At 50.3% G+C, this 18,369-nt stretch overlaps 5 protein-coding genes across 6 annotated transcripts; 3 read left to right on the plus strand and 2 right to left on the minus strand.

The window, feature by feature from the left end:
- Positions 1–498: 498 nt before the first annotated feature.
- On the plus strand, positions 499–5,476 carry LOC112875074 (myosin-binding protein 2-like). Its single transcript, XM_025938767.1, has 4 exons — positions 499–2,069; positions 2,585–3,130; positions 3,247–4,600; positions 4,894–5,476. The coding sequence occupies exons 1-3, from the start codon at positions 1,058–1,060 to the stop codon at positions 4,596–4,598; spliced, it is 2,910 nt and encodes a 969-aa protein (XP_025794552.1). The 5' UTR covers positions 499–1,057; the 3' UTR covers positions 4,599–4,600; positions 4,894–5,476.
- A 1,201-nt stretch (positions 5,477–6,677) lies between these two features.
- On the plus strand, positions 6,678–9,864 carry LOC112877527 (DEAD-box ATP-dependent RNA helicase 21). 2 transcript variants are annotated; one of them, XM_025941848.1, is made up of 3 exons: positions 6,678–9,093; positions 9,341–9,409; positions 9,490–9,864. In XM_025941848.1, exon 1 carries the CDS (start codon positions 6,775–6,777, stop codon positions 8,998–9,000), a length of 2,226 nt encoding a protein of 741 aa, XP_025797633.1. In that variant the 5' UTR covers positions 6,678–6,774; the 3' UTR covers positions 9,001–9,093; positions 9,341–9,409; positions 9,490–9,864. The 2 variants fall into 2 exon arrangements, with proteins under 2 accessions (XP_025797633.1, XP_025797634.1); XM_025941849.1 differs by having other exon boundaries at positions 9,520–9,864.
- Positions 9,865–10,187: 323 nt separating this feature from the next.
- LOC112877531 (peptidyl-prolyl cis-trans isomerase FKBP17-2, chloroplastic-like) lies at positions 10,188–11,448 on the plus strand. The gene is made up of 2 exons (XM_025941852.1): positions 10,188–10,777; positions 10,892–11,448. The coding sequence occupies exons 1-2, from the start codon at positions 10,443–10,445 to the stop codon at positions 11,292–11,294; spliced, it is 738 nt and encodes a 245-aa protein (XP_025797637.1). The 5' UTR covers positions 10,188–10,442; the 3' UTR covers positions 11,295–11,448.
- Positions 11,449–11,624: 176 nt separating this feature from the next.
- LOC112877530 lies at positions 11,625–15,330 on the minus strand. The gene is made up of 10 exons (XM_025941851.1): positions 15,002–15,330; positions 14,801–14,870; positions 14,217–14,284; positions 13,106–13,167; positions 12,923–13,004; positions 12,598–12,831; positions 12,223–12,351; positions 12,072–12,133; positions 11,874–11,986; positions 11,625–11,771 (listed from the first exon to the last, which is right to left on the minus strand). The coding sequence occupies exons 1-10, from the start codon at positions 15,050–15,052 to the stop codon at positions 11,761–11,763; spliced, it is 882 nt and encodes a 293-aa protein (XP_025797636.1). The 5' UTR covers positions 15,053–15,330; the 3' UTR covers positions 11,625–11,760.
- Positions 15,331–15,922: 592 nt separating this feature from the next.
- LOC112877529 (F-box protein SKIP23-like) lies at positions 15,923–17,481 on the minus strand. Its single transcript, XM_025941850.1, has one exon. It carries the CDS (start codon positions 17,194–17,196, stop codon positions 16,054–16,056), a length of 1,143 nt encoding a protein of 380 aa, XP_025797635.1. The 5' UTR covers positions 17,197–17,481; the 3' UTR covers positions 15,923–16,053.
- Between the last annotated feature and the right edge of the window lie 888 nt (positions 17,482–18,369).

The raw sequence follows: 18,369 nt of genomic DNA on the forward strand, positions 1-18,369 counted from the left end.
AGGGAACGAAACGAGCTGGTCCTGCCACTGGACACTGCGTAGTACTACCACCAGCGCACGTACTCGAAGTTTTTCTGACGGAGCCGTCGCCGTCGCCGCCGCCGCTGCCGCCGCCGCCGCGTAATCCAGGAAGAACTCACCACTAACCTTTCAGAAAAGGCCCTAAACAGGCTCTAATTACATCAAATTAGCAAGATTCCTTTGCTACAGTGAAATTTTGCAAAAATGCAAAACGATCTAAACAGGCCCTAATTACATCCTCACCGGCGAGGTCGTGCCCCTGCCGTGCGCCGACCGAGGACTACGGCAGGCGAAGCTGCCGCCGGTCTGGTCGCTCCAACGGAATCGGCGGCAGCGGGTACTACGGCGTCATCCCAACGTTCACATCTCGTTTGGAGCTGCTTAATCACGGTCATTAGGGCCCCACTAATGCGAATTACTCCAGCTCTTTTTTTTCTTTTTCGTTCTCGTGATATTTCTCGGCTTCCATGTCGCGCTTCCCCTCTCTATTTCCATCCGCTTTCCACCAAACGGCCCCTTTCCCTCTTCTTCCTCCTCCCTCCCCTCCCCCCTCTGTTCTTGTTAATAGCGCTCGTAATCCCGTCACTATCACTAGTCCCGCCCCACCTCCTCCTCTTCTTCTTCCCTGTAAAGATTTTGTCCGTTCGTCCTTGGGATTTCTGATCCCGTTCGCAGTCCCGATTTTATTTTGCTTCTGAAAATCTCGCCCTTGTTCGTCGGAAAAAACCTCGCCTTTGTGGCAATCTGCAGTCGTAGTGGGAAGGGAGGAGTTTGTGTAGAGTTTTCTTTCCCTCTTTTTTTGTGTTCCTTCTTGATCCGGAAGCGGGAGTTCTTGTAGTGGTTGTTTGCCACTAAAGAATCGCGCTTCGATTGCGTTCTTCGGCTCCACTCCAATCCAATTTGTGTCGCTGGAGGCGGAATCGGGGCGGAAGGCACTGTTTTGTGCTTTCTTGGATTCCACGGCAAAGCCCGGCTGCGAGGTCGGCGTCCCTCTCCGTCGCATTCCGCCGGTTGCCAGGGGGCCGGGCTTGCGGGGATGGGGTCGCAGGCACCCATGGCGGGCGCCAACCTCACAGCGGCGCTGTGCAAGAAGAGCAACCGCGTCGCGCGGGTGCTCGCGTACGCGCTGCTGGAGTGGATCCTCATCGCGCTGCTCCTCGCCAACGGCGTCTTCTCCTACCTCATCTCCAGGTTCGCCGCCTTCTTCGGCCTCGCGCCGCCGTGCGCGCTCTGCTCCCGCCTCGGTGTCGACAGCCTCTTCGAGCGCCATCCACACCGTGGTGTCGGAGGGGCCGGGGGCGGCGCCGAGCCCCTGCGCCGCGTGCTGTGCGACGCGCACGCCGCCGAGCTGTCGCGCCTCGGCTACTGCAGCGCGCACCGCCGGCTCGCGGACGCCGGGGACATGTGCGAGGACTGCGCCGCGGCAGCAGCGCCCGGGAAGGCGCTGCTGTCGTGGATGGGCCGGAGCGAGCTCGGCGAGCGGGACCTCGCCTGCGCCTGCTGCGGCGTCGCGCTCGAGAGCGGCTTCTACTCGCCGCCGTTCTTGCTCCCAACGCCGGCGCCGCGTGGCTCAGATTGTGGCCACAAGGAAGAAGAAGAGACAGCGAGGCCAAATGGAGACGTGGTCTTTGTGTCCGAGGAAGGCCCTGTGATCGAGCTTTTCGATGAGAAACCGTTGCTGGGGGATGACTCGATCCATGTATTCGCTCAGGGTGCTGAGATTGCCGCCAATGTTGAGCGACTGGTGCCTCTTGAATCCATTGACTCATTGGCTGTCGACATGGCTTCAGTGTCATCCCAATCTTGTGGTGAGATGAAGGAAGCGGTTGATCATGTAAAGCAGAACGACGTGGTCACGGAGAACAAGGTTAATGCCAATGAGGAGAAAATTGTGTTGACATCTGATGATGACAAGGGGGATGGTGTGGTTGATCGGCTGATTGATGAACGGATTGCTGATGTAGCCCTTATGTCGGCTTGTATGGAAGGTACATTTGATGATGGGATAAATGCAGGCGAAACCATTGAGGGCTTTGATGATCAGCAGTGTAAGTCACTCCCTCTCTGTTAAATTACCTTTTCTGCAAGTCATTATCTTTTGGCATTCCAGTTTAACAATGATGTGGCTATGGGTGTGAATATCACCAGCTTTTGCAATTATTTCACTGCATATGTATTTATTGTGCTTGTTTGCATTGCCGCATTAATGTTTATTCTACTAGCCACCTAAGTAATTAATTAGGAGGTAGTTTTCTCTACTTAACGGAATCGTTCTGCTCGGGTGTTTATTGAGCTTTGTTACTGTACTCCGTTAATTATATAAGATTTTACATAGTACTGGTATATCCACTGTACTTTTGCTGTCATATTTGATCTGGTGAATCTATATTTGAACTGGAGAAAAAAGAAGTACTATAAGAAAGTTAAAAGGATGAAATGGACCTCTTAACAAAATAGAAGGCAACACATGTCACTTACTGTCCTTGAAGATGTTCCATGCTGATGTTTTTTCCCTTTTCAAGTTACTAAGCCATCTGCCTTGTTTTCAAAATATGAAATGCAGCTCCTGAGGAGGACAGTGGATTGAAAGATAAGGATATGAAAATATCAATTGAGGATGAGGTATCTGAGGACGATCAAGTTGAACAGGTTATTCCACAGCAGAAATTGTACACCATGCCAAGAGATCCCAGTGACCACGAATTTGTTGAGATGTTAGACAGAAGTGTTGAGGTGGAGCATTTTCAACAGGCTGAGTTGAAGCAAAAACTGAACTTGATGACAATGGAAGCTTCTGTGCATGTCTCTGTAACTCAGCCTGAGGAGAAGAAGGTTCAACAAGCAGAGGTGAATCAGGAGTTGGATTCAATACCAATACATCCCATGGAGCATTCTGGTGAAGAACTTGAAGGAGAGAAAACTGCACAGGCTGGGCTGGAACAAGAGTGGGACTCTGTGCCAGTTGATTCTAGGGAACATGCTTTCATGACTTCATATGCTCATACTGATGATGAGCAGGCTGAGAGGAAGCAGAAAGTCACTTCTGTGATGGAAGATGTTCTGGAGTATGCAGCAGACACTTTTAATGATGACACAAACACATGGAAAGGTTAGATGCTGAGATCTTAAGAATCCTTTGTTTATTTCCACCAGTTTAATGCATTCTGGTTGTTATTTCTATTATGATTGTGTAAATTTTTAATCTTGTTCTTACATATTGAACAGGAGATATTGAAGAGGATCCAACTGAGGCTGCTCTAACAAGCATATATCAAATTTCTTATGAACCTTTGACAATCTTAGATAAGTTCGCTCACGATCATAGTGTCATAGAAGAAGAGGGAGAGTCTGAGACACCAACTCATATTGAAGGTATATGTGATTCACAAGAATTGCTGGATTCTAAAGCAGCTGTTTCTGATGCTAAATCTGTAGATTCAAGTGTTGCTACTATGCCTACTGATCTGGAAAGCATTGAATTTGTGAGCGTTGATCAACTAAAATCTGCTTTGGCATCCGCACGCAAGTCATTGAACAGCCTATATGCTGAACTCGAAAATGAGAGGAACGCTGCTGCTATAGCTGCTGATGAAACCATGGCAATGATAAACCGCTTGCAAGAACAGAAAGCTGCAATGCAGATGGAGGCGATCCAGTACCAGCGTCTTATGGAGGAACAGTCGGAGTATGATCAAGAAGCATTGCAGAGGCTGAATGAACTAGTTGTGAAGAGAGAGAAGGAGAAGCAAGATCTGGAGAGAGAGCTCGAGATGTATCGCCACAAGGTTCATCTCTATGAAGCAAAGGCGAGGAAAATGTCCAGACACAAGGCCGATGACCAGAATGGGTCATCGTCAGCTTCATCAAGTGCAGAGGACAGTGATGACCTTTCACAAAGTTTCTATGAAGGGGATGAATCTGCCCATGGTCTCAATGGAAGCAATGGGAGTATCCCTACAGATGTTGTCCTGCACGAAACTGCCAGGCATCTAGTTACCCTTGATGGCTCACTAGCTGATTTTGAGGAAGAGAGACTCTCCATATTGGAACAACTTAAAGTGCTAGAGGATAAACTTTTTGACCTCGATGATGAAGAATCCGATAACATGAAGACAGACAAGCATTTCTCAGAAGAAAACCATTTAAACGGTGCCTCAAATGGTTTTTCTGATGATGATAGCTGCTTTAAACTTCATGACAAAAGAAAAAGCGTAACCTATAGAGGAAAGAAGCTCCTTCCACTGTTTGATGATGCTACTGTGGAACCTAGAAATATCCTTCTAAACAAGCAAGGTGATGATGCAGATCAGCTGGCAGAAGTCACATTGGACCTTGCTAGAGAGCAAGATAAACTTGCAATCGCCAATGAAATTGATCAAGTCCATGAAAGGCTGCATGCTCTTGAGGCAGATAGGGAATATATAAAACAGTGTGTGAGGTCTTTGAAAAAGGGAGGCAAAGGGTTCGATCTTCTTCAGGACATCTTACAGCATCTTCGAGACCTGAGAAGGATTGAGCAGCGTGCAAGGAACTCTGGAGAGCTTTCACCTCACTATTTACATCTTTACACGGGTTAAAGGTAACATGCTATACTTAGTATTGAATATTGATGGTCGTCTGAATTTTCTTTTCAACATGGAGATGGTGATACAATCATTGTTCTTTAGATTCTAAGAAAATTAGTTCATCGTTATTCCATTCCAGCATTCCTTACACGATGAATAAACAAAATTCTACTTTCTTAAAGTAGCTATGCACCCCACTTCCTTTTGCGCAGTATTGAATTTTGCACCAAACTTTTGTGCCTAACAATACCACATTCTATCCTGATTTGATTCTACCAGAACCCTAATTCTTGCTTGCTGGTTCCAGATCAGCTGCAGGCCCCAGTGCTCATGTCCGACCAATATAGCTCGAAGACTGAAAGCATACAACAATGATAAGAAAAAAAAGGATTGCCGACTAGCTAGTATTGCTGCTCACAGTCGGTTCATTCCTGGACTGGAGAAATTTGGTTCATTCCTGGAGAGAAAGGAGCTCCTCCAGGAAACGCCATCAGTCGGTTAGGTGACGCCATCCGGAAGGCAGATCATGGAGCAATTCTGCCTTCCAAGGTCCAGGGTTTTTGTGGACCACTTTGCACGTTCTCTCTTTGGTTTTGTTGGTTTAGTTTTCCCCGGGTGGCTTCCAAGCTTTTGCCCAAGGGCGAGAGGTTGGTTGGTGAGCCGCCCCGGGGCCATGGGGTGTGTTTGTGGGTTGTGGCGGCAATCATGGCCTTGTGCAAGCTTTGGAATTCATTAGCAGAAAACATGCCGCTGCCAGCTTTGCTGCCAGGTATAGAGTGAGTATAAAAAGAGGTAGTCCCGGTGGGCTTCACTAGTTTTTGTTTTTTTTTTTCTAAATTCTTTTCCTGTAAATCTTCTAGCTGTATGTAATGCGCTTTCGGCTTTTGGAATGGTGAGGTGCTGGGTGGGTGGGGGTGTGTGTGTGTGTGTGTGTGTGTGTGCAGAGCATGATTGCTGTTTGATGGGAGCATCGCTGTGCCGGCCCTTTCCTTCTTTTCTCTCTTTTATTGTGGACATGCTACAAGACTAGTAGAGTCCTTCTGATGCAAGTGCTGCTTAGTTATTAGACCCTGAAAGCAACCGGCGTCATGCGCTGATGCATGATTGGTTTAGCTGTCAAGGATCGTGAGGCGACCACTTGATCGCTGGCCTGAATGCCGATGCAGCTCACCAAACAGTCTGTTGGGCTGCCCTACCATGTTCCGATGCTGCTCGCCGATGCATGACATTGTTTTTTTTTTTTGAAATAAACGATGCATGGCATTGTTGGCCCTGTCCTGTGCAATGCCTTCTCTGCTCCGGTACTGGTACTACTAGGTTGTCAGCTGTCAGCAACAGCTTCCCCGGCTTTAATAGAAGGCCCCCCGTCGATCGATCTCCTAGCTTTGGCTGGTCCGGGCAGTGCTGGAACGGATCTGTCCGTAGCCGTACAGCTTATGCTCGGGGGCGAGGTGAGGCCGTGAGGGAGGAACCGATGAGGTGTGCTGGATGATTGCCAAGGACCGGGGGCGAGGGTGTGATGAGTGTGACCTGCGAGATGCGTCGCATCCAGTGAAGTGAAGCTGCGATTCTGGGAAGGCACAAGGGCGATGCTTGCTTTTCCTCTAAGCATGGATCCGGCAGAGGGGTTGTGTTCATCTTATTAGGATGCGACAGGTTGCCGGTGATTGTTCCTGCCTCCGGCGAGAGGGTTGTGGATGCATGTGGAGTGTGGGAAGGCAAGTAGCACGGTGCGGTTCGCGGAGCTGTGTGCTTAGTCATCAGTTTCAGAGGAGATGATCGACCATTTCTTCGATTGTCCTTGGAGTTGGTAGATTGGTATAAAGGTTTTCCTAAGAATCTGGGCTCCTAGGATCATATTCCCGTACTCGGCCCACCTCTCTCTTCGTCTGTGGGCTGTGGCGACAACGGGCCGCCGCTATGGCTCAAAACACCCACCCATATCTTCTACGGGCCGGCGATAGACCCGACAACACAAAATCAGGCCCATATATTCTACTACGTCGGTGTTTGCATCGACTCCCGGACCAACACGGCCCAAACCAGGGCAAGTCGGCAACTCGAGCCCTGATTAGCAACGTGGCCCTTCGCTCAGTTCCCCCAATCTGTCGTCCGCCGCACAGGCGCAAACCCTCCTTCTCCCTCGCCGCATCTGCCTCGCGCCGCCGCCGCCGCCACCGCCACCGCCATGAAGCGCTCAGCCGACGCGGTGACGGAGCCGGCGAAGCCCGTGTTCCTCACCAAGGCGGAGCGGGAGCGCCTCGCGCTCGAGCGCCGCCAGGCCGCCGTCTCCGACCAGCGCCGCACCGCGCTCGACCTCCTGCAGTCCCTGCCTCGGCCCCCTCCGCCGCCGCCTCCCGGACCGCCCCCGTCCGGCTCCAGCTCCGCTCCTCGCGACTCCTCCAACTCCCACCGAGAATCCTCCGACCGGGACCGGGACAGGGACAGGGACCGGGAGCGCCGCCGCGACGACGACTCCCGCCGCGACCGAGATCGGGATCGGGAGCGCGACCGGGACGACTCCTCCCGCCGCGACAGGGACAGAGACCGAGACCGGCGCGACCGCGACCGTGACAGGGATCGGGAGCGGGAGAGGGAACGAGACCGGGACAGGGAGCGCGGAGACCGCGGGGACAGGGAGAGAGACCGGCTGGAGAAGATGGCGGAGCGGGAGCGTGAGAAGGAGCTCGACGCGATAAAGGAGCAGTACCTGGGGTCCAAGAAGCCCAAGAAGCGGGTCATCAAGCCCTCGGAGAAGTTCCGCTTCTCCTTTGACTGGGAGAACACCGAGGACACCAGCCGTGACATGAACACGCTCTACCAGTCGCCACACGAGGCCCGGCTGCTCTTTGGGCGGGGCTTCCTTGCTGGCATTGACCGCCGTGAGCAGAAGAAAGCGGCAGCTGCGCACGAGAAGGAGACCCGTGCAGAGCTGCGGCGCAAGGCTGGTGTGGAGGACCGCCCAGAGGATGATGTGGTGGATAAGAAGAAGGCTGCTGCCGCTGAAATGTATGATGCCTTTGACATGCGTGTGGACAGGCACTGGTCTGAGAAGGCGCTTGAGGAGATGACCGAGCGGGATTGGCGTATTTTCCGTGAGGACTTCAATATCTCCTACAAGGGTTCTCGCATACCCCGGCCGATGCGGAAATGGAGTGAGAGCAAGCTTGGGACTGAGCTGCTTCGTGCCATTGACAAGGCTGGATATGAAAAACCATCACCAATCCAGATGGCTGCCATTCCACTTGGTCTACAGCAGCGTGATGTTATTGGTATTGCTGAGACAGGTTCTGGCAAGACTGCAGCTTTTGTACTCCCTATGCTGTCTTACATTACCCGACTGCCGCCCATAAGCGAGGAGAATGAGGCTGAGGGTCCTTATGCTGTTGTCATGGCACCTACTCGTGAGCTTGCTCAACAAATTGAGGAAGAGACCGTGAAATTTGCAACCTACCTAGGCATTAAAGTTGTTTCAATTGTTGGTGGTCAGTCAATTGAGGAGCAGGGTTTCAAGATCAGGCAGGGCTGTGAGATTGTAATTGCAACGCCTGGTCGGCTTCTTGATTGCTTGGAAAGGAGGTATGCTGTGCTCAACCAGTGCAACTATGTTGTGCTTGATGAGGCTGATAGGATGATTGATATGGGCTTTGAGCCACAAGTTGTTGGTGTCCTTGACGCTATGCCATCAAGTAACTTGAAACCTGAGAATGAGGATGAGGAACTTGATGAGAAGAGGATTTACAGGACTACTTATATGTTTAGTGCCACCATGCCACCTGCTGTAGAGCGTCTTGCTAGGAAGTATCTCCGGAACCCAGTTGTTGTGACAATTGGTACAGCTGGTAAGGCCACTGATCTGATCACCCAGAATGTGATCATGGTGAAGGAGCAAGAGAAGATGTCACGGCTCCAGAAGATACTCATGGATCTCGGAGACAAGACAGCCATTGTGTTCTGCAATACTAAGAAGACAGCAGACATGCGTGCTAAGGATCTGGACAAGGCAGGCTTCCGTGTGACAACCCTACATGGAGGAAAGTCACAGGACCAGAGAGAGATCAGCCTTGATGGATTCAGAAACCGGCGGTTCAATGTTCTTGTGGCTACTGATGTTGCAGGACGTGGTATTGATATTCCTGATGTTGCACATGTGATTAACTATGAGATGCCTAGTTCAATTGACACATACACACATCGCATTGGAAGAACAGGACGTGCTGGAAAGAAGGGAGTAGCAACTTCATTTTTAACGCTGGAGAATACTGACATTTTCTTTGATCTGAAACAGATGCTCATTCAGAGCAACAGTCCTGTGCCACCTGAACTTGCAAGACACGAGGCATCAAAATTTAAGCCAGGCTCAATTCCTGATAGACCTCCAAGGCGAAATGACACAGTCTTCGCAAATCATTGAAGCAACCTACCTCAGCAGGGGTTGAAGATCTTTTGGACTATTATGAGCACAATTTCTACTGGAAAGAGAGGGATCTAGATTAGTATTTAAGAGGTACAAAGACCATGATAATTAGAGTCTTTTAATTTGTGTTCGGAAACTGGCTTTATATTGTCGTAACTTTAGTATATCTTGGTGATGATTTAGTTGTGGACATGTGTATCTTATCATAATCTTTGTGCTATTACGCAAGTTTTGACATGCCCGAATTTTATCATTCGCTGTATATTTTATAAATGCTTTTGTTTTATTTTGGTACCATCCATATTGCTTCAGAATAATTCTTTTATCATTTTTGCAGAGAACATATTATCTCATCTTACTTGTGGAGATGTATCGCGTGTATTTCACATATCTTTAGTCCACAGAGGTGCTAATTTAATTTCTTGTTTCACTTTATTTTCCTGCTATGTGCTATTGTGCTTTGTGAATCAGTGATCAATTTTGCAGCTTTCTCTGGCCTATAATGTAATCTGGCAGGACAAAAGAAATGAAATCAAGTGGGTCTCTGTTTGCACGTCTTAAAATCGACATTATACTGCAGGCATTCAGAACAGGTGAAGTGCAGCGCATTGTACTTCTGAGCCTAGGTACTGTCAATGTTGTTGGTGTTAAAGCCAGTTGAGTCGTTACTCGTTGGTGCTAGTGTCGTGGATCATTCTGGCTTTTGTATAATACCAAACAAGTGTTAGTGTTTTGGCTAGGGAATAATTCGATTGTACCAAACAAGTGGTGTTGTTCTGTTATAAACAAGTGTTCATGCAGAATAATCTAATACGATATTTGTAGATGGTGTCAAATACTAACATAGCATATGTTCTTTTTGGCAAGTGTTTTATGCATTTATATATCGTGTGTCTAATGTCTATATGCTTATACAGAAAAAATAGTTCTTTTCGCAAAAAAGAAAAAGAAAAAATAGTTCTGAAAATTTATCTTGGTTGTGGTGTTGCATTGGATAACAGGATGATGCCTGCTACTCATAAAATTGATAGGTATGAAGTTTTATAACGGTGAACTTTCAGATTTTGACGAAGTATGGCATGGTTTTTATGGTACGCATTTCCTTAATTTTCGGATTGCAATGGTACTTTACTCATTATCCATGCATCTCAAGTTTTCTTCGGCTATTTTCTTGGCTACTTGCCTTGTGTGTGACTCCCGTGCTGCTTGCTCTTGGGGTCGGAACATGCCTGCGGAAACAAGCAGATAACGTGAAACAAGATAAGCCTTTATGCAGTCGTGTGCATGTGTGGCCACATTTGGCTGCAGGAATACAAAGCCAGAACCGACCTGAAAAAAAATCTCGGAAACATACAAAAGCGGATATGGAATAAGGATTGGGAAATATCCCGACACCGTCATCCTAGCTAGTCCTCACCCGAGAAGCACCGTATCGCGCCATGGCCTCTCTCTTGGGCAGCTCGCCGGCGTTCCTCGCCCGCCCCGTCGCCAAGCCGCACAGCATCTCCTGCGCGCAGGTCCCGCGCCCGCCCAGCGCCCAGAACCAGCCGCCGCCCGGCGAGCAGCCGCAGCAGTCCGTGCAGTCGCAGCCGCAGCAGGCGGCAAGGCCAAAGCGCGCGGGCGGCGCGGACTCCACGGACTGGGTGGCCTCGTCGCTGACGCGGCGTTTCGGGATCGGCGCCGGGCTGGCGTGGGCCGGGTTCCTGGCCGTCGGCGTCGTGTCCGAGCAGCTCAAGACCCGCTTCGAGGTCGCCCAGCAGCAGGCCAACACCAAGTCAGTGCCGCTCATCCACTCGTGGCCGCGTTCATTAGTAATTCCGTTACAAAAGACCCGCCATTATTTCTCATCCCGTGCCTGACACTTGCCTGCCGCTCTCGTGCGCCGCAGGGACGTGGAGCAGGAGCAGGAGGTCGTGCTCCCCAACGGGATCCGGTACTACGAGCTGCGCGTCGGCGGCGGCGACGTCCCGCGCCCCGGCGACCTGGTGGTGATCGACCTGCAGGGCCGGGTGGCCGGCGGCGGGGAGGCGTTCGTGGACACGTTCGGCGAGGGCAAGCGGCCGCTGGCGCTCGTGATGGGGTCCCGGCCCTACACCAGGGGCATGTGCGAGGGCGTCGAGTACGCGCTGCGCTCCATGAGGGCCGGCGGCAAGCGGCGGGTGGTCGTTCCGCCGGGGCTCGGGTTCGGCGACGAAGGCGCCGACTTCGGGGAGGAGCACGTGCAGATACCGCCCGGCGCCATGCTCGAGTACGTCGTGCAGGTCGACAAGGTGTCCATCGCGCCGGCGTGAGGCACGACGGAGGCGCGAGTAGATATATCACAGTTCTGTGTTGCCATGAGACGAGTTTCTACTCGATTTGCATAGCTTGCACACCAGTCTCATTGTGAACCTCGCACTGCTATCTCGTTAACTGAATTGTTTTGGGGAATTCTTCTGCTTAGAAACAGAGTTTTCTCCATTTGCTAAAACAACATTTTGGAGCGGAGGGAGTACGCAACAACTTCACATTAATATAATGTTCAGGCTAGCATCTTCTTGCCTACTGTAGTTCCTCTTAAAAAAAGCATTTAGCAGATGCACACTGCATGATCATCTACTGATCTGCAAATGGAGACAAGGGGACATAAAAGGGAAATCTTTTACCCCACAAGTGATAAATAAGGATAAACTTCAGTGTAATCCCTTGGAAGCGAATGGGAAATAATTGCCCCGTACACAATAACAGCATAAATCTAGGGCTGACCAGTCAATGGGCTTACTGTAGTTCTGTCAAAAACAAAAAGGAAACATAAATAGACTGCAGGTATGTACTATACATGGTTGTCACTGATGAGGACCGGCAGAACAATTTGGCATGCTTCACTCAACTGATAGGATCACCTCCCGGGCCAGGATTGTAGAGGGGGAGCTCAAGGAGGAAGGCGAGCTTGAACCACGCAGGCAGGGCTCCATACACAGCAGGTGGCAACGGGATAAGGGGGCTGCAGCGAACAATCGACACGCGAATTAGTTAATCTGTGCTGCTGAAAACCAGTGGTTGGACTCTGGAGAGAGATTTATGTCTACCTTGTAGTGTTCTTGTATACACGGTATTCCTCCAATTGTCCATAGCGCTTATCAGCAGATGACTTTACAATAGCAATATGGAGGATGTTATGCGTTAGCATTTTGCAAGCACTAGCTGTGTCATTTGAAGCCGGAAAAGACAGTTGCTAACCTCAAGGAGTGGGATTCCACTGACAAAAAGAAGTAGAAGTGTCAGGAATATAGGTCCCAAAATCACAAGCCATTCAGCACCTGAGAGAACTGGGGTTGATGCTACAAATACTCCCCACCAAAGGAATAACTGCACTAAATTCAATTGTTATACATATGTATATTAATAAATTGGCATCATAAAAGTTATATGTAGAAATTCTGTACATGTAATCAAAATTCATTAGCATGTAAACAACAATATGAATTGAGATCACTACACGATAGTACTAACAAGTAGCTGTTCAAGGACAGCTAGTTTTCACTGTAGTCAATATAGTACTGACTGAATCAACTGGACTATTCAAGGACAGGGAGGATACATGAATTAACTAACCTCCCCAAAGTAATTCGGGTGACGAGAATACTTCCAAACTCCCACGTCACACCACTTTCCCCTATTACTTGCAGAATTCTTGAACGCAAGCTTCTGCTGATCAGCTGTTGCTTCTATGCATATCCCAACCAACCACATTATCCAACCAATTATATCCCTGGCTTCAATCGAGGGGTTTCCGTCACTTGCATTCACAACAGTGACGGGCAAGCTGACAGACCAAACCCACACAGCCTGCCCAAACGGTAAAAAAACCGGCCTGGTGAGTTTTCTTGAGAAAACGCGCGATCAGATCTAATAGCAGAACAGAAGTAGCAAAAGTTACCTGGAAAATCCAGAAAACTGCTAATTTTCCCAAATTATCACGCATTTTATCAAACCGACGGTCTTCGCCCCATTGCAAAATCCTGGACGTTACAAGGAAAGAGAAGCATTAGCAATTTACTGAACAGCATCGATACGCTTTTTGTCATGATGGTGATTATATATAGGTCATGTAATAGCATACCTCATCAATAAAAACAGTCCTAGGCGAAGGCCCCAGATTACGACAAGGACTGTCAGCACGATCTGAAATAAAAATCAGCCCTTATATAAACAAAAAATTTAAAATAATCATGATTTCTTCCTTCAAAAGGATACCACAAAAAAATGAAACAACTGCAATGTCAGAGTACTATCCTTTTGTTCCATTTCCTTCTAAAAGAAACAAAGCTAATTTTGAGACTTTATACTCATCTCTGTCCCAGCATTTTCTTTTTTTCAGATTTTATAGGAACAGAAACATACCTATATTGTTTTTTCCTATGAAGATGTGATGACCATATCTCAATGGATTCAGATCAACATTATTAGATTTGAGTTTTCTAATTTTAATGTAAGTTACGACTGATGAAGAAATTCTGCTACCTTTACAAACAATGTTAAATTTGCATCATCCAAGTTTAATGTAAGTGATGAAGCAATTCTTCTAGTCTAATTTAACGTAACTGACAATTCTGTTACCTTTACAAACATTGTTAAATTCGATGCATCTAATTTTAAAGTAAGTGGGCAAAGCAACTCAGCTAGCTTTACAAACATCGTCGAATTTGCAGCATCTAATTTTAACATAAGTGATGAAGCGATTCTGCTAGCTTTATAAACTTTGTTATTTTTATATTTGATACTGCAGTGGTAGTTTTAACCCATGCAAGATTGCTACAGATACCACAGTGCACTCCATCTCCAAACTAAACATCAATGAGATCACGGTAAATCCAGAGATGTATGACCTAGAGAAACACAGAATGCAAGTCAACATTCCCAAGAAACAGCTTTGCCATGCGGGTCATGCCGCAGCTACTGTAACTCACATTTTCACTTAGAGATAGAAATTCAATAAAGAAAAGGTAAATCCAATTTATGTAATCAATAAAGTCAACTACTGGTAGCAAAGTTGTTGCCGGCAGTTGGCACACAGATTTTTTCTTCGAGTGTTCACTCGGAAAAAAAAAGATAACGAGGCATAAAAGAAAAGGCAGCAGTAGTTTTGATGAATTCAAGGCCTTCTTTTCCCAGAGAACCAACCTGACTATGTTACATTGAAGTGAACAGATGTACCATGAACAACTATTTACCTGACGGAAATGCCATGCTCCCTTCAAAGCTAGTGTTAGGATGGCGATTATGATAAAATTTGTACTGCCTGGAAAGAGGAACATTAATCATTGTGGGGGAGAAAAAAGAACAAAGCTAGTATGCTACGGAGAACTTGTGTCAACTCAGAGGCTGGTACACAGACAACCAAGTTTATCAGATAGATTGTCCAGAACGCAAGGTTGCCTTTTAAAAAAAATAAAGGAAAGGTCTCATGTAAGCTCACAGAAACAAGTAGGAATACTATAGTACAGGAGAGACTATTATTTGTCGTGATCCGCCACAGGAGGCAGCAGTTGGACTGTTGGGCCAACAGAGGCCACACAAACTGTCAAGTGTCAATGACCAAACCTGGTAACGGTCATCCAAACTGAACTCCCAAGTCCCAAGGAAAACTAATCACTACCAAAAAATTATTCTTCAAGCATCAGCATCAAAGAACTAAATTTAGGTTCCTCGCTGGAATTATGCTAGCAATTGCGCCTTACTAGTACTAAGGGCAGCCATGGCAACCCTTTCCAGCGATCCAGTCTCAATTGGGCGAGAGCGGGCTGAAGGCAGTTACCTGCGAAATCGGTGACCTTGTCGAACCGGAGGAGAGCCGTGACGATGAAGAACAGCAGCTGGTACCCCACCTACAGGCACCACCACCGAGAAGGGAACAAGGGGTCAATAAAACCTCACCGAGAACCGAACCCCGCGCTCCAGAATCTGCTCAACGGAGACGAGAGGGATGGAGCGAGGGGGGGAAGTGGGGCGCGCTTACGGTGACGATGGCGGTGAGCGCCAGGAAGTGCGAATCCAGCACGGTCCCCATGGCCCCCGCGAGCTCTGTTTCTCTTCTCCTCGAACCACCTCGACGCAGCTCGCGGTAATGGAGGCACGTTAAATTGCGAGGAGAGAGCTGTAGCGGGCGAGTATTTAGCGGGGTTGGTTTGGTCGCCGGCCGATGCGGCGGAGGCCGGTGGGACTGGGAGTCATCGCCACAGCCCCGGGAGCGCTTGTGGCCAGGGTTGAGACAGGGAGGCCGGTGTTGGACTGGACCAGCTCCGCTGTGCGACCGCGCGAATACTTGCGCCGCGGGCTATGCAAATGCTTGGCCCAAAGCGAAAGGCGCGGGGAGCAAGGAAAGGAGAACAGAGGGAAGTGAAGTGCCGTCACCCACCAGGCCACCAAGACAATCTTGCACGCCGTAGTATCTCCGGAGATTGTTTGGAGAACGAGATCACCCCCTCCTCTTCATGGTCAATTTAAGCGATTCAAACACTCTCATAGAAACGTATTTCAGTTAATCTCACACCATCTTGTACAACTTGTAAGACGAAGAGGACATTTCAGCCCACCATATCAAGTTACTGACATCCTAAGAAGTCGGCAATCTTGCAATCGCTGATGATTGATGAACAGTGTTAACATAGGAAATTTTCAGAAGTCTTATCTGGTTGTCAAAGGGTCCGTTTAGTATTGTACGAATCTATTTGTCCTTAGTCAGGCAGAAAGAAATTAAATTGTACCACTAAATTGATGGAACGTTAGCAGACAGGTACTGTATGCACATACTGACACATTGATGGAAGCATCAACAGGCGAAGCTGAGGAAGCCTGAAGAACACAGACACGAAAGAGTAGCGTGCTCGGTCCAGATGATGCGGCAACGCCATGCTCCTGACAGACAGACGCAAGATGCACCGCAACGAACTCGTCGACGAATCATCCCGTTACCAACACCTAGTAATACCGGTCCATTACCCACATGGCTCGGATGCAAATAATGCAGCAAGCAAACGGGACTCGCACGCATCACGACCGACTCGCGTGTCACGGCTGCGAGTACACCGGCGCGAACCAGAAGCACGGCGGCCTGTACCCGTCCGCGGTCGGGAGCGCCTCCACGACCTCGATCCGCTTGTGCTTGCCCGCGAGGCTGTACGCCCACACCCGCGTCTCCCCCTCGAGGTCCACGGCGAAGTACACCGTGTTGGGCCGCAGCGTGGGGCACTCTGCGGTGGACGCGGACACGGCGCCCGCCGCGTCCACGAGCACCGCAGCGTCGCCGATGTCCTCCGTCTCCTCCCACGTCTCGCCGCACTCGTCCAGCACGCGCACCACGAACCCCTCCCCGCCCGCCGCCGCCACGGGGCGGAGCAGCTCCACCTGCATCAGCTCGCCGCGGGGGGACGCCACCAGGAAGCTGCGCTCCACGTACGCGCTCGGGCGCCGCGTCACGGAGGGGATGATCTCGGGGGACGCCGACCCCAGCCGGTGGAGCTCCGGGAACACGTACATCATCCCGTACCGCGTGTTGGCGTAGAGCTGGCCCCGGTGGACCACCACGTCGACCACGGCGGGGATGCTGGTCGGCGCCACGGACTTCCACGAGCGGTCGCCAGGACGCGCCGTGGCCCACTGGTTGCGGTGGTGCAGCTGCCGGTAGATGGCGAGCACCATGACCCCGCCGCCCGGGGTGGGCACCGGGACGGCCTTCTGGATCAGGGCGTCCACGGGGGCGACGCCGCCGCCGCGGTGGTGGACCTGGAGGCCCTCGACGCGGGCGACGAGCGGGAGCGTGGCGACGGGCGGGAGCGGCCTTCGCACGCCAGTTACGGGGTCGAGCAGGTGCATCTCGCCGAGGTCGTCCGCGGCCACGATAGCGCCGCGCGCGGAGCCGAGTGGCACGAACCGGCGCGAGGTCACGCGGCCGAGGCGCGTGGGGAGGGTGGCCACGGGGACCTCGCGGTCGCGGCACACGAGCAGGCGGCCGTCGTCGTGGTCGGCGGCGACATCTGTGGGGAGGAGCAGCCATGGTCGGTCGGGCTGCGGCTGGCCGCGGCGGGCGGTGAAGGCGGCGACGGCGGCGCGCCAGGAGGCGCAGACGGCGCGGAAGCGGAGGAGGTCGAAGGACGGGAGGCGCACGACGACGAGGTCGAGCAGGTCCTCGTGGAGCCCCGTCCAGTCCGCCATGGCGATCGCGCGTGACGACGTGCGGGGGGAGCGGAGGGGAGGGGTGGGTGGGGGCTTATATTGGGGGGATCCCGGCGAGGGGCGGCGGCGGAGAGACGGTCGCGGGGCGGTTGCCGATTTTGGGATCGAGGAGTTGCTTACTCCTCACGCGCGTCGATTTGGGGTGGTTTGGTTGTTTTTAGCGTACTTTCTAAGCTGGTCGATTGGGCCGAGCAAATTTCGCACCGGCCCATCAGGGATTTAAGCCCGTTCTCATCAACGAGCAATTTTATTCTGATAAGACAAACGGACCCTTTCATTTCCAAAAAAAAGGGCCCTTTTGGGATAGCCCATCCCAGGTCCAATCCATATGGATGTGCTAGAAATTTAGACTTATGGGCCTCTTTCAGCCACACTTGTCCTCTGTGTGTTTAATTTCTCCGTCCTGAAGACCCGAGCAATGGTCTGCGTGGGGTCGGCCGATGCCGGACGCCGATCAGTGCTTCTTATTAACAAGTGTCGACCCCAGCTCTATCAATCTACAATATATAGATCATTACTGCCAGTGATAATATTTTTTCCTCTGCAAAAAGAAAACGAGAGGGGAAAAGAAAGCTAGTATGTGTGGTCTCTCCAAACGGCCTACATGATCCGGGGGCCATCAGGCTATACTCAGTGCAGTGGAGTCAAAGCCGCAACCAGCGTTACCTTTCTGCATTGATCTGCTCGCCGAATGCTCACGTACAGGGATGCAAGTTATATATATTTTGAATCGTTAGATCGATTTGAAAAGTTGATAAAATAAAATAAAATTATATTCTGCATAAATAATTTGGAAGAATAAATAAACTAAAGTGACATGCCATCGTAATTAATTAGCTGACAGAAAAAATATACCCACTTACGTTCATACTCAGCCACCTTAGGTGACTGCAACCTCACGGCCTCAGGAGTAGATCGAAAGCAGGGACTCCGGAACGCATGCTCTCGGTCGGCGGCTTTGGCACGTCTCACGGTCTCAGCTCTGAACTAGCAGCAGCAGCAGCAGCTGGATGACAGTGCGCGAGGATGAGCCGCTGAGGGAACAGAAGAAGCTAGGAACCGTGTTGTTTTATCATCCTCGTGCTCCTCCGGCCCGCTCGCCGGCCCCTGCGTCTGCGTTCTGCGCAACTTGTTAGCAATACCTTAACATGA

Source organism: Panicum hallii, chromosome 9 (assembly GCF_002211085.1).
Source record: "Panicum hallii strain FIL2 chromosome 9, PHallii_v3.1, whole genome shotgun sequence".
Classification (NCBI taxonomy): Eukaryota; Viridiplantae; Streptophyta; class Magnoliopsida; order Poales; family Poaceae; genus Panicum; species Panicum hallii.

Bases quoted from the DNA above. Each gene is read 5' to 3' on its own strand.
- LOC112877530 (XM_025941851.1), bottom strand. From the start codon at position 15,052: ATGGGGACCGTGCTGGATTCGCACTTCCTGGCGCTCACCGCCATCGTC. The intron at 13,005-13,105 runs GTATGCTATTAC...TGTAACGTCCAG, and splicing joins GGACTGTTTTTATTGATGAG to GATTTTGCAATGGGGCGAAG. The intron at 11,987-12,071 runs GTAGACATAAAT...TGTTCGCTGCAG, and splicing joins GTATACAAGAACACTACAAG to CCCCCTTATCCCGTTGCCAC.
- LOC112875074 (XM_025938767.1), top strand. From the start codon at position 1,058: ATGGGGTCGCAGGCACCCATGGCGGGCGCCAACCTCACAGCGGCGCTG. The intron at 2,070-2,584 runs GTAAGTCACTCC...TATGAAATGCAG, and splicing joins GGGCTTTGATGATCAGCAGT to CTCCTGAGGAGGACAGTGGA. The intron at 3,131-3,246 runs GTTAGATGCTGA...CATATTGAACAG, and splicing joins TGACACAAACACATGGAAAG to GAGATATTGAAGAGGATCCA.
- LOC112877527 (XM_025941848.1), top strand. From the start codon at position 6,775: ATGAAGCGCTCAGCCGACGCGGTGACGGAGCCGGCGAAGCCCGTGTTC.
- LOC112877531 (XM_025941852.1), top strand. From the start codon at position 10,443: ATGGCCTCTCTCTTGGGCAGCTCGCCGGCGTTCCTCGCCCGCCCCGTC. The intron at 10,778-10,891 runs GTCAGTGCCGCT...CGTGCGCCGCAG, and splicing joins CAGCAGCAGGCCAACACCAA to GGACGTGGAGCAGGAGCAGG.
- LOC112877529 (XM_025941850.1), bottom strand. From the start codon at position 17,196: ATGGCGGACTGGACGGGGCTCCACGAGGACCTGCTCGACCTCGTCGTC.